Source organism: Glycine soja, chromosome 14 (assembly GCF_004193775.1).
Source record: "Glycine soja cultivar W05 chromosome 14, ASM419377v2, whole genome shotgun sequence".
Taxonomy (NCBI): domain Eukaryota; kingdom Viridiplantae; phylum Streptophyta; class Magnoliopsida; order Fabales; family Fabaceae; genus Glycine; species Glycine soja.
The window spans coordinates 50,536,056-50,549,946 of record NC_041015.1 but is presented as its reverse complement, the minus strand read 5'-3'; the positions used below and the strand labels follow the sequence as shown (position 1 = coordinate 50,549,946).

The 13,891-nt window shown below is 30.7% G+C and overlaps 2 protein-coding genes across 3 annotated transcripts; both read left to right on the top strand.

Moving 5' to 3' along the window:
• The first annotated feature begins 4,334 nt into the window (after positions 1-4,334).
• On the top strand, positions 4,335-9,281 carry LOC114385370 (transmembrane protein 214-like). 2 transcript variants are annotated; one of them, XM_028345419.1, is made up of 10 exons: positions 4,335-5,000; positions 5,101-5,220; positions 5,542-5,718; positions 6,773-6,910; positions 7,001-7,122; positions 7,252-7,384; positions 7,484-7,613; positions 7,772-7,851; positions 7,964-8,098; positions 8,703-9,281. In XM_028345419.1, exons 1-10 carry the CDS (start codon positions 4,506-4,508, stop codon positions 8,925-8,927), a joined length of 1,755 nt encoding a protein of 584 aa, XP_028201220.1. In that variant the 5' UTR covers positions 4,335-4,505; the 3' UTR covers positions 8,928-9,281. The 2 variants fall into 2 exon arrangements, with proteins under 2 accessions (XP_028201220.1, XP_028201219.1); XM_028345418.1 differs by having other exon boundaries at positions 4,337-5,000; positions 5,083-5,220; positions 8,703-9,279.
• A 1,943-nt stretch (positions 9,282-11,224) lies between these two features.
• LOC114385371 (protein RSI-1-like) lies at positions 11,225-12,620 on the top strand. The gene is made up of 3 exons (XM_028345420.1): positions 11,225-11,374; positions 11,800-11,833; positions 12,035-12,620. Exons 1-3 carry the CDS (start codon positions 11,297-11,299, stop codon positions 12,214-12,216), a joined length of 294 nt encoding a protein of 97 aa, XP_028201221.1. The 5' UTR covers positions 11,225-11,296; the 3' UTR covers positions 12,217-12,620.
• Positions 12,621-13,891: the final 1,271 nt, after the last annotated feature.

Below are 13,891 nucleotides of genomic sequence, written 5' to 3'. Positions count from 1 at the left end.
TAAAAATATTTTCATGAGACACGAAAATTATGTTTTAAGTCTTTAAATTTAGAGTTAATTATAATCCACATGTAATTTATTTTTATTACATTTGTCATTTTTTTTATTATTTTTAACCACATTTGTTAATTATGTGAATTTTTTGTTAATAAATTTAATAAAAAAATCATACCAAAAAAACATGATGGATCATACTAAATGTGTTAAGCTTGATATCATACATGTATATATAAGTCACAGGAAAGATCTCTAAATACGTTTTTTACCCCAGGATAGATATATAAACATCTCAAAGTATTATTAACTTACTTGGAGTCCCTTTTGTAGGTATCTCCTCCAATTTTAACATTAGAAATTTCGCTGAGATAGGTCAATTAGATCTTGATGGAACTCGACACAAACAACAATTAATTAATTTATATCGATAAATATTATCATTCCAATTTAATTTTGGCTGCTTTTGGTTTAGAGGCTTTTTTTTTTGTCCAAAGATTTCCCTGGTCATCCAGCCAACCACTCAACTCTAAGGCAAGATTAAACAACAAAAAGCACCGAAACACATGCATTTTATCTTCAACAATTTTCTGCATTAAAAAAAAAAGCTTGAATAATTTTCTATATAATGATTAGGTTATCTTAAAATATTATGTTAACTATAATTTCTTCAGTGCTAAGTCTGGATATGACAAGGCCTAGATAACATTTTATTTAAATCAGCAAAAAATAAAAAGATAACATTTTTATTTAAAGTTTATTTGATATAACTTATAAATTTTCATTTTACATTTTTTATTGATTACAAAATTATTTATCAAATTTTATAATTAATCATTAGAAAAATTCCACTCTTAATATAAAATAAAAAAAAATGCAATCTATCGTCTAAACATAATTAATATTGAATAAGATTTGAGTAGATTTAATTTTATAAAATTACTTTTAACAGTAACAATAGTTTCAAGTATTTGAATAAGAATATAATCTTTTGACATTAATTAATATTTTTAGTGGAGTACGAATTTTCATGTCTGTACTTCTTGCAATATTTTCTTTTTTAAAAATAAGGGAAGATCCATCATGTTTTTTTGGCATGATTTTTTCATGTCTGTACTTCATGCCGTAATTATGTAATAATACGATGAGTTATTAATTATTTGTTAAATAATGATTTTATACTAAATGTTTGAAATTATAATATTCTTTTTGGTATGAAATGTTTAGAATTATTTTTATAACGAGTATCATGCCAAAAAAATATGATGGATATTAATTTAATATATATAATATTCGTTTATTAAAAACGTCAACATGTTAATGTTTTACTTTATTTACAAAGCATTCTCAAAATTAATTGTATACTAAATTTATATATAAATAAATAAAAAATTGAAATTAAACCAGAGAATCTAAAATATTGGAAAATGGGAAATTTAAAAAAAAGAATGCCAGAAGGTTATATTACAGTATGAAATTTATATACTGTACGTAAATTTTAATTTTATATTATAATATAAAATTAAAAAACAAAAAATTGAAATTAAACCAGAGAATCTATATTTTAAAAGTTAGCACGGGCACGTAATTGGTATCTCATCACATAAAAGTTCAGAAAATAAAAATAAACAAGTTTTAGAATAAAATTAGGACGACATTACAAAATATAGATGAAAAACGTGTTACATGTACGTACCAATAGTATTTTAGCATGTGTAGTTTTTTAAATAAGTAAAGAAACCCGATGCTTTGCATCTTAAACGGAAGGGGCATGAAAGGAGAGGACTTGATTGGCAAAAGGGCGTGAAACTTCTAGAAGAAAGGCAAGAAGCAGCCTCATTGGACTGACTTCACCGCAGAAAGGGGAGGGAACTGCAAAAGGGCGTGAAACTTCCAGAAGAAAGACAAGAAGCAGCCTCATTATCTCTCTGCTTTGAATCGTTCACTAAACACAGGTTATCTTCAAATTTCTCAGTTTCGTTGTTTGCTTGGCTAGTGATAGTAATGCAATGAATAAGATGCATACCTGGTGTTTGATGTAATGAATGCAATGCAAGAATTCTTAGGCTACTGTTGATTCCTTTGTGTTGAGATTTAAATGTTAAATAAGATGCATACCTGGTGTTTGATGAACGTTCTAAGAGATAAATGAGATGACGTATGTTTGATGCGTGGTATAGTATTGAGTGCGGGGGGTTGAGTTTCTAAAAGAGAGAGAGAAAACAAATTAACATACTTGAAAATATTGGTGCTATTAATCTTATTTTCTTATTATAATTTTTATTTTATTCTTTACATAATAAACAGTAGAGCATATAATTTTCTTTGCATAGAAAAAAATATGATTACAATTTTTTTTAATAGAAAGAGCATAAATTTTCATGTGCATTTTGTAAGATTTCTCTTTTGAAGAGAATCACCTTAAAAAATCGATGTTAACTGTCAATAGTAATACATTCGTTAACATCGGTTTTTTGTAAAAAACTGATGTTAACTGTCAACAGTAACACATTCGTTAACATCGGTTTTTTGTAAAAACCGATATTAACTATCAACATTAATATACATTTTCTGGGTGTAATTCATATTAGAAACATCGGTTATTTATATAACCGATGTTGATAATTTTACGTTAACATCGATTTTTCAAAAATCAATGTTAACAATAATACTATCAACGTCGGTACTTTCAACATCGGTTGAAAAATCGATGTTGAAAGTCATAAATAACCAATGTAGAAAACATATTTTCTAATAGTGTTTAGCCAATAATAAACTACAGAATCTCTTGTAGAATATGTTGTAAACACAAATCTATTATATTTTGCTTATAATAAATTTGTTGTAATAATGTGTGAAATTCAAAGAAAAACTTAAAAAAACAGAATTAAATTTCTCTAAGTTAAACTTAACTTATTCATTCAACTTTTATAGAGCACATGCATTCCTTGATTTTAATATAAAACTAATTGTTTATGGTTTGTTAGGTTTATTCTTGTGCAAGTGTAACGTACATTAAAAATAAGATCACACTAGAAAATGCGAATAGTTGCAATAAATTAGACAAACGTGCGGGAGAGGTCTTCAATTGATTCGTCAGATAGCAACAATTTCAGAATTTCAAAAAAAGGCGAAGGACACTCGTTAAAAAACTTTAAATAGAAATATTTTTTTATTAAAATTAGCTTAAAATCTTATGATTTATAGAATAAATATTTTTTAATTTTTTAATCAATATCTTAAGAACCCTAATTAGGAAGATGCTTTCAGAAATAAGGATTATGAATGTCAGATACGATTTGAGAATAATAAAGTGAGTACGGTAATAATAAATTGGAAAATATCATATATCATTCAGTATAATTGAGGACACGTGATATTTTTATTTAATATTTTATTCATCACCTTTAATTTTAATTCAACGATTAAAAATATTTATTCTCGTTCTCACGTAAAAGGATATTATATATTTACACATGTGCAGTGTAGCACTTGGAGTATGCGTTCTTTTTACAATTACACAATTACTGCAAAGACCAACCTGACATTCATTTATGGTTTTAAATTCTTTTAAATAATAATATCAAATGCAGAGAAAAAAACACATAAAAAAATATTTAATTGTTTAAGATAAAGTAAAATAAAATTTTTCTAATTTAAGTGTTATTGTTTAATGGGTAATTAAAAAAGTCTTCATTATTAGTACTATAATCAACGTATTTTATTTTTAACAATTATTTAATATGTTTTTTTTTATATTGTAGTAGTAATATTTTTCATACTGTATTTTTTAATGAGTCATTAAAAGTACATTAGTTATTTTCAACATAAATTTTTCAATGCTAATAAATTTCATCAATTGTTGAAAAGTGTTCTTAAAACATGTATTTAATGTATCACACAAAACAAGTGATTTGACTATCGTCATTTTTAAAATATTTAAATATGTAATACTTTAGTAATACTTAATGAAAATATTTACACTTATTTTGAAATATGTTATGGTAAGTAAGTACTTTATTAACGTTTTAAATGTGTAATATTTAAAATGTTTTCAAACTAATGAAAATATTTACATATTTATTTAAAAAAATATGTTGTTGGTAATGTAATATTTTTTTTTTTTACTTACTCATGGTTCAATTTTTGTTGTTGTTTAAAACGTGTTACATGTAGGATAAAAGTTTTTATGTTGTGCAACAGCAACACAGATCCTAGTACATTCTTGATTTTGTGTTTTTTCTAAACGTTTGCCGAAAAAGTGATTAAAACTCAACGGATAATGCAAACAAATAAATAAAAACAATGTCGTAACTCGTAATCGAGTGATGAATTGAAGACGATGTCAAACTCAAAAAGCAGAACGAAACACCCACGTGTCTTTTCTCTGTCATCATCTTACGCTTAATTACCCCCTTTGTCTCTCTCTCTCTCTCTCCACAACGACGCCGTCTCGATCTTCTTCTTCTTCGACGTAGTAACAGAGCGCGCGCGTTGATTCAAACCATAGCATGGATGAGACTTCAGCTCTCATCGAAGCCATTCTCAGAGAGCAAGAGGAAGAAGAAGAAGAAGCTCACAGAAGAAGACGGAACCTCACCACGCAAAACACCACAATCAAAAGTAACAACCAATGGCAAACGGTGTCGTATCACAAGCGCAACCGCAACAACAACAACAACAAGTCTTCCTCCAAGCAGCCTCTCGCCGCCGATCCTTCCCCTGACGTCTTCAGCTCCGTTCAGCGCCATTCCGAGCACAGCCGCCGCCGACTACTCGAGTCTCAGATCGCCTCCGAGGCTGAAGCAGCTGCAGCCGCCGCTCCGAGCAGATCGAAGCGGCATTCCGACGACGAAGACGACGGCGATGCGGAGCATGAAGCCATCGCCGTTCAGGAGGTGAAGAAGGCGAAGCAGAAGAAACCGAAGAAGCCGAAGGTGACGGTGGCCGAAGCTGCTTCTAGAATCAGCGCCGATGATCTCGACGCGTTTCTCGCTGAGATTACCGTGAGTGTTTCCTTTTCGCGATTGATCTGCTGTTATTGTGATTCGTTTGTTTGTTGTTCATTGAATGTGAGCGTTTGCGCAGGCTTCGTATGAATCGCAGCAAGATATTATGCTGATGCGATTTGCTGACTACTTCGGTCGCGCATTCTCGTCGGTGAGTGCAGCTCAATTCCCGTGGCTGAAGACGTTCAAAGAGTCCACCGTTGCGAAGATTGTTGATGTGAGTTGTTTCTGCTCCTTTTTGTTTTTTTATTTTTATTTTAATTTGGATTATGATTTGGAAAAGAAAGTTGAACGATTTTGTGATGCGCGTGACATATGGTAGTATGCTATAGAATTTTGAATTGCATGAGTGAGTTCTGATCTGATTGTTATTTTATATTGTTCGTGAAAAAATGTTGCTGAATTATGTGCCTTCTGTAATTATCTGTCTAATGCAAAATGCTCTTTTTTGCTCATTGTTGATGGTTTGGATGCTAGCTAGTGGTCCTTGCTCAGTGATTATTGTTAGTATTTCTTATCATTTTGGCTTTCCCTACAGATCCCTCTTTTGCATATATCTGAGGATATTTACAAAATATCAACGGATTGGATCAGTCATCGATCATATGAAGCACTTGGTTCCTTTGTGCTATGGTCGTTGGACAGCATTCTTTCAGACCTTGCCAGTCATCAGGGAGTTAAGAAGGCAGTCCAGCAATCATCATCGAAATCTCAGGTACCCTTCGAAATTATACCATTATATGATGCACAATTTGGCGTAGTCTTTTTAAAGGTGTTGCATTTCTTAAAATTTAATGTGGACAAGTACATTCCTATATTATTTTTCTTTTGCTTTTTTATTTATTTATAATAATACAGAAAGAAACTTTGCATTTTTGTTGATTTGTGTCTCCATATGGGCTAGTATCTGTATCTGTGAGAGATGGTAAATAGTTTCCTCTGGATCAAGATAGCTGATGCCACCTAGTGAGTTAAAGCTTGGTTGTATGAGTTGTTCTAGCCTTGTAGGATGTCATTGATAATGAGAACTTTTTCTGAATGTTGATGTTTATTTTTAAGGAGTTTTTCATTTAATCTTTACTGTGGAATTTTATAGATGACTGTAATTCAACTGAGTTTTTTTCTTAGTGTCTTAAGTCTTAACTAAGTTGTTCCATTCCCTGTTTAATATGAAATATAGAAATATTCGAAATAAAATGATCAATTCTCAAATCTGTCTTAGATCTTGAATTTTTTTTCTTGTGGTTCCTTAGCTTTGTTAGCAATAGAGATGGACTAGCTTGTCAAACAATATGAGAATGGGTTATTATTTTATGTGTCCTATGAGATAATATGAGACTGAAATGCATTAGGATTTAAGGATGGCAAGGATATGTCATTGAGGCTGAGAGGGAAAAGTTTGGATGTGGGTTGTGCCTCCTTGGACAGTTACCTATTGCAGTCTGATCCTCAGCTTTGAGTGGTTGCGCATCTGATTTCTGGAAATGAAGCTAGATATCAAATTATCAATATCAATAAGGATAAACTTCTTGGTGTTCTAGGATCAACTTGGCTCTTGGTTGACTCCTTTCAATCAAAATTGTATAATTTTTTTTCTACTTATTATTGATTGCAACATGCCCCCCAAATTTGATTGAATACTAATAACTTTTTGAAATATCATTCCAAAAACTTATAATGTTAATTTAATGCTGTACATGTTTACATGAGCTATAGCATATAATTCAGCGAATATTTGGTGAGAATATTGTATATCACTTGAACTACAGGTTGCCATGTTTGTGGTTTTAACAATGGTGCTTCGACGAAAACCTGATGTCTTGATTAGCTTATTACCAATATTAAAGGAGAATAAAAAATATCAAGGACAGGATAAACTCCCTGTCATTGTTTGGGTGATAACTCAGGTGAGTGTTTTAAACATGATTTAGTACCCCCACCCCAAATACTCGGAAAAGTTATTATATGGATTTGTAACTGGATTAAGATTTGTGTAGGCTTCTCAAGGAGATCTAGTTATGGGGTTGTACTTGTGGGTATATCTTCTCTTGCCGATGCTGAGTGTGAAGTCTGGTTGCAATCCACAGTCAAGAGACTTGATATTACAGTTGGTTGAGAGGTTAGGAACCTTTTTGATTTGACAGTAACTTCCCTTGATTTGTTTAACGTAACTAGTGCAGAATTCTTGGCTGCTCCTTCTTGCCTTGAATGATTTATCTTCATTTGTTCTTTTTCATTTTTGAAACAGAATTATCACATTTCCTAAAGCTCACTCTATCTTGCTAAGTGGGGCTGTCAGAAAGGGGGAGCGTGTTGTGCCCCCATGGGCACTTGATTCTCTATTGAGAGTTACTTTCCCTCTTCATTCAGCCCGGGTCAAGGTAGATTTTTTTAAAGAATCTTGTGTATTGTGTAGTCACTTGCATTGCGATCATTGGTTTAGCCGAGTTACTCTTTTGGTATTTGTATGTTTTGTTTAGGCCACTGAAAGATTTGAAGCTGTTTATCCAACGTTAAGAGAAGTTGCCCTTGCCGGTTCCCCTGGAAGTAAAGCAATAAAGCATCTTGCACAACAGATACTAAGCTTTGCAATTAAAGCTGCGGGAAAAGGTAATGTCTAGTTAATGTTGAATGCCATCTTTTTTTTCCTTGCACATTATTTACTTGTTATTTGTAGTGTATGCTGTCTCTCAAGTATTTATTATTTAAGTTGAATGAATTGGTGTTGTACTTTAGTGTGAAAACTTAAAGGCTTGAATCTTTTACAGCTAATCTGGACCTATCAAAGGAGGCAAGTGACATTTTTATTTGGTGTTTGACTCAGAACCCTGAATGTTACAAGCAATGGGTGAGTACAAGGGAATGATATTTAACAATTTCTTTTCATTTGTTTTCTACAGTTTTTTTCCTAGTGACTCTTTTCCTACACATTTCAACATGTATTTAATACTGCGAAACAGGATTTGCTTTATATGGATAACCTTGAAGCAAGTATTGTTGTATTAAGAATACTTTCTGGTGAATGGAAGGAATACTTTATCAAACATCCTACTCTTGATCCTTTGAGGGAAACTCTTAAGAGCTTCAGTCAAAAGGTAAACTATTTCCGTTTTTAGTAAATACATTAGCACAATGGTTGGAGAAACTCAACCTTTATAGTATGCATGTTGAAGTTTCGGTCTATATTACAAATTGTTCTTGTATGATCAAGGGAGCTTTAACAACTTAATTGAACTCTTATTAAATGAGAGCTTATCATCAAAGAGTCGTAATCCCTTGATAAGATGTTTTAATTTTATGAGAATGGCTTATAACTCTCCTGTTAGCTTATTTTGTTTAGCTTTCCCATTTAGCTTATTGAAATAAGCTAAAGTGAACTTATCATTAGCCACTTATATTATAAGCCTTTAAAAGCTCTGTGAAAGTTCTTCCAAGGGTCCCAAAATGGGGTTAATTGAATTGAGAACAGCAGTATACTTAGGCTAGTTAATCTCAGGCAGCATATCTTGATGTTTCTTTGACATATTTTCAAAATCCTTAGGCCTGAGTACTGAGAGTAGAATCTAAATACTGAGGTTATCTTAGATGATATATTATTCCAGCCGTGTCATTGTAAAGGATGCATCTTATTTGAACCTAATTTTACTATATTGTAACTGGCAAGAGAAACTTATGTCATATCTCAATCTGTCTTTATAGAATGAAAAGGCCTTGGCTAAGGCGGATGATGCTGCTCGCCATGCATTATTGAAGGATGCAGACAAGTACTGCAAAGCCCTTTTGGGAAGATTGTCACAAGACCATGGATGCATGAAGAGCGTGACAATTCTTTCTGTTGTATTTGCGGTTGGTGCCATTTTCGTGTACCAGAACTTGCATTTATGGGATTATAGTCAACTGACAGAAATGTTGAACCTATCCTAGGATGACAGAGTTATCCTGTGGCTTGCTCGGTGCTTATGCCCAGCGTGGACCACTTCAGCCGATAGTGAGGAGTGACGAGGAATATTTAATTTATTTTAGCCTTCAACATAGTGAAATTAAACAAAAATAGGAGGAACAAACAAAGCCATGGAAGCTTGTGCTGGCCATTTATATAGGTGTTGATGTGTGTTCTCAAATTTTAGGTCAACTTGAAAATTTCTTGCATAAATTTTTTTTATAGTGGCTTGTTATATATTGATTTTCTGATAAAGCGCCAAATGGCTATAGAGAAATGAAAATGAAGGTGAAATGAAGTTGTGCATGAATGCAAATTTTGAAGTATTTAAATTCTCATTTGTTCCGACTTTAGTTTGTTATATTTTCTTACTGTTATAGTGTTATTTACAATCTTTGGACTTAGATTAGCTTATGGTCAGCCTTGAAAAAACAACAGTGGTTTTATACGCCGCTCCTTTTTATTTTTCTTTTTTTGACAACTTACAGATTAATTAATAATGTATGTGTTATACATCTGATATCCAGATGGTCGAGTCATTTCACTGTATCAAAATTTCAAATTTCCCGTTCTTGCTATTAGGTTAAACATTCTGTAAAGTAGATTAGTTATTCACAATGGAGGTTTTAGGAGCCAGAATTGAAACGAGGAAGAAAAGAGAATTTTATTAACTAGTAAGAAAAGAACAGAAAATAAGAAAGAAAACTCTCTTCCAATGATTTTTTTTTCACAAAAGATTTTTCTTTTTATAAATAGTTAATGCTCAATCTGCAAATGATAAGATCTTTTTCTTTCATTCTTCTTTTCCTATTTATATCTAATAAATCCCTTTATTTAATTAATTAATCCCTTAACTAACTAATCAATATACTAACTGTAGTAAACTAATCTATTAATAGTCTAACTATGTTAACTAATTTTTTCGTGTATCTTAACAATACACCCCTCCTAGAAATAACCTTGTCCTCAAGGTTGAAATTTGAAAATTAAATGACATTTTTTCAAATTTTCTCCTTTCCATTTGAAATTTTCTTAATTAATCATCCAATTGGTTTAATAAAAAATTTAAATCCAATCCAATTTAAAGTGATTTGGATTGGATTTGTTTTTACTTTTTTATTTTTAGTTTTCTTTGGAGAAAATTTAAATTAAATGGTAATATATATAATAAACATATTTTTCTTAACTAATAGTAGTATAATGCTTCAAATATATACTATTAAAATAAATTTACATAACTTAATAATTGTACTCACCTACTTTAATACTTTTAATCAAATTGTTACTAAAAATTATCTTAAATCAAATAGATTTTTCACAAATAAATATAAAGAGGAAGAATAGTATATTAACAATGTAAAATGTTTTAAACCGTCCTCCAATCACAATCCAACATGTAATGTAAGTCTATTTGTTGATTTTTATGATAATTACTTTAAAAGTTATATTAATGATAAATGATGATTAGAAGACAACACTATAAAAATATTTTACACTATGATCATTAAGCTGATAAACATAAGTTATATGATAATTTTATAAATATATAAATAATAAAAATGTAAACATGAGTAATAACATAAATTTATTTATAAAAGTTTATATGTATATATAATTTCGGTTTGGATTATATTTCAAAATCAAATATGAAATCCGATCTAATCTAATAAAAACATTTTTTTTAAAATTTTGATCCATTCAATTTTAATTAGATTGAATTTATTCATAAGCACCCTTAATATATAACTTGTTTTGAGTTCAAGGTCCCCAGTTAATTTTTTTTATTACATTTAAAAAAATTGTACGTGTATAAAGTATATATAAATAGCATTATTATTCTTGAGGTTTTTGAAAGCTTCCATATACAATACTCTTGTGAAGAACAATGATTCTATATTATAGGCATCAGTGGAGAAAGAAAATAAAAAAAGTGAAACAAAATAAACAGTGAAATTAGTGAAAATAAGAAAATAAATGAGGAGGGACCTACCAGCATGTTGTTACTCAGTTGACAAAAGCCAATAAAAACAAATGTAACAAAAGATACGCCGGGGTTATCGCTCACTTTCTCATGCAACATTTTCCCAATCACCCTTTTCAACGCCTTAAACAACGGAATTCTATTGCAAGTCTTCCAACTTTTCATTATTAGCTATCATCATGATTAGAACGTACCATCCTCTCTTATTCCTATAAATATCGGTCCAATTCCTAAGTGAGAAATAACGAAGACTTATTTTATATATATATATATATATATATATATATATATATATATATATATATATTCATCTTTCTCTTTTTAGTTTTTCATTCCTCTAAAAGTGTGTCCTTCACTTCACACATCATAGCAATGGCAGCACGTTCCTACAGTCCCACCATGGTTGCCCTCTCTTTGCTTCTTTTGGTCACATTCTCTAACGTAGCAGAGGTACATAACAAGAAATACTCTTTGGCTTTGCACATTAATCATAATCATGCATTGCCTCTCTATTAGTAGCATATGTTTGGGTGTAAGCTTCTCTAGAAGCACTTCTAAAAGAAGAAAATAAGAAGAAAAAAATAAAATGAGATTCTTCATTAGTTAAAATAAGTTTTTCATTAGCTAATTTGTAGATGTTATCTCATCTTTTAAAGAAGCTATATTGGTGAGCTTCTAAAAATTAACTCATGAAGAGTTTATTTTTGCTTATGAAAAAGCTCATCTTATCTTTTTTCTTCTTATTTTCTTCTTTTAGAAGTGCTTCTAAAGAAGTTTATCCAAACAAGCCCGTAATATATAAATTTAACATCAAAATAGAAGTCCAATTGTTCTAACTATTGCTCAATTTTGTTTGTGTAATAATATTTGAACAGGCTTATACACGCAGTGGAACACTTCGTCCTTCAGGTATGAAATTTCCACGTACTCATCTAATTGTCGTGCATTCATGTATTTTGTGTCTCGATTTTGCGAATAAGAACCAACATTTTAATGCTAGGTCGCTCCTAGATAGTAACCATCAATCATGTTAATTAGTTTTAACTAATTTAAAGGGATTTAATTAATTTCTATGCTGAATGCTAATGATGTGACTAATGAATGAAACAGATTGTAAACCAAGGTGTACTTACCGTTGCTCTGCAACTTCACACAAGAAGCCATGCATGTTTTTCTGCCAGAAGTGTTGTGCAAAATGCTTATGCGTTCCTCCTGGTACATATGGCAACAAGCAAGTTTGCCCTTGCTACAACAGCTGGAAGACCAAGGAAGGAGGACCCAAATGCCCTTAAACCCCTTAATTTCCTCATATATAAATAATTTAATAAGCAATGTAATCCTATGATTCTTCATCAGCAATTTTCTATCTCTACATATATAAACAATTCAATGCTATTTTAATTGTTTAATTGGTAGCACACGGGGACACATTTAGTTACGTTCCCTTCAGTTTCAGAGGGAAACTATTTTTAGTAAATTGTATTTTGTGTTGCTATATATTATATATATATATAGTCTATACATTAATTGACTTTGGCATCCGGGCACATGAGACCGAGAAGGGCATGCTTCCCTTTGACAAACATCTTGAAAAGTGTGTCTAATGTTTGGATTGTAAGTGGGAAAGTTTCAACCACGGGTTGAAAAAAGTTTGAAAGGTTAATAATAAGAAGTGTAATCTTATGATTCTTCAGCATGCATAATGGCTTGAAACTAATTAATCTTTTCTCTCTCTTCCCACGCATTGTACCGTTATTTATGGAAGCACCAGATCTAGGAACCAGGGATATGGATACAACATGACGCATGAATACAATACAATACAGATGCAAGACTATAAAACACATATATGGGACCAAGATAAAATTAACATGAAAAACGTACAGATCTTAAATTAAAACAAAAACAGCAATACTCCACCCATATTAGTTTTTTTTTTTCAAGTAAAAGAATTGTAGAATGCAGATTAGGGGAATAAGATGAAGTTTGAGGGGTATCTAAAAAGGATACATGTCCATGTACAACAATCATTTTGAAATCCTCTCTCATGTGGGAAAGCTAGTTTTGTTAGATAGGATAAATCCTTTAGAATATTCAAAATATCAACAAATATAGAATCTATATGCAAATGCTTAAATTTTAAATTTAGTTTGGAAATACTTTTATTGTGTTTCCCTCTGATTGGACCTAGATAATTTTTTATGTGTTATACTTTGTTATTTAAGTTTCACTTATAGGCTTCTAGTAGTTGAGGCTATAAAATCTATCCTAATACCCCATCTTTTTCTTTCTTGAATCAGTACCAACTACAATCACATCAACTTTCAAACTTACAGCAGTTCATGGCAATGTCAAATGTGACTCACATTAAAAATAGTCCCAAGTATGATATCTCTGTCACACATTCCAATCAATCTCATAACCAGCCCATGTTAATTAGTTTTATGAGATATCTGTGCAGTATAGAACTAACAACTGTGTATGAAGACCACGTTCTAAGATGAATATATAATTGTGAGTTAATTAATGACACAATTAGTACATGTGGAATCCAAATGATAATATGTATGAGTTACCTTGAATAAGGTGAGCTATTGTTTGAGATAGCCTCTGGTAATTAAATTATGCAAGACTTTTTTTGGTGAACAGTGAACAAGAATAATCCTATGATTAATCAAATAAAAAAATCACGATAAATAATCAAAATATCAATTTTTCTAAAATAAATATGTCATTTCTGATTTCTCTATTAATATTTTTTATATCGCATAATGATTTTGTTGAATATGTAACAATTTCTATAAAGTTTTTTCTCTGCAAAAGGTTAACAAGGGTCATTAAAAATTATTTTAACTTTTTAATTCTATTTAAGTAACTAAAACATGAGTCTAAATTAATTTATAAATTATCGTTTTTAATAAACAATGACGCAGAAGGTTTTAATATTAAGATAAAAAGTGAATAAAT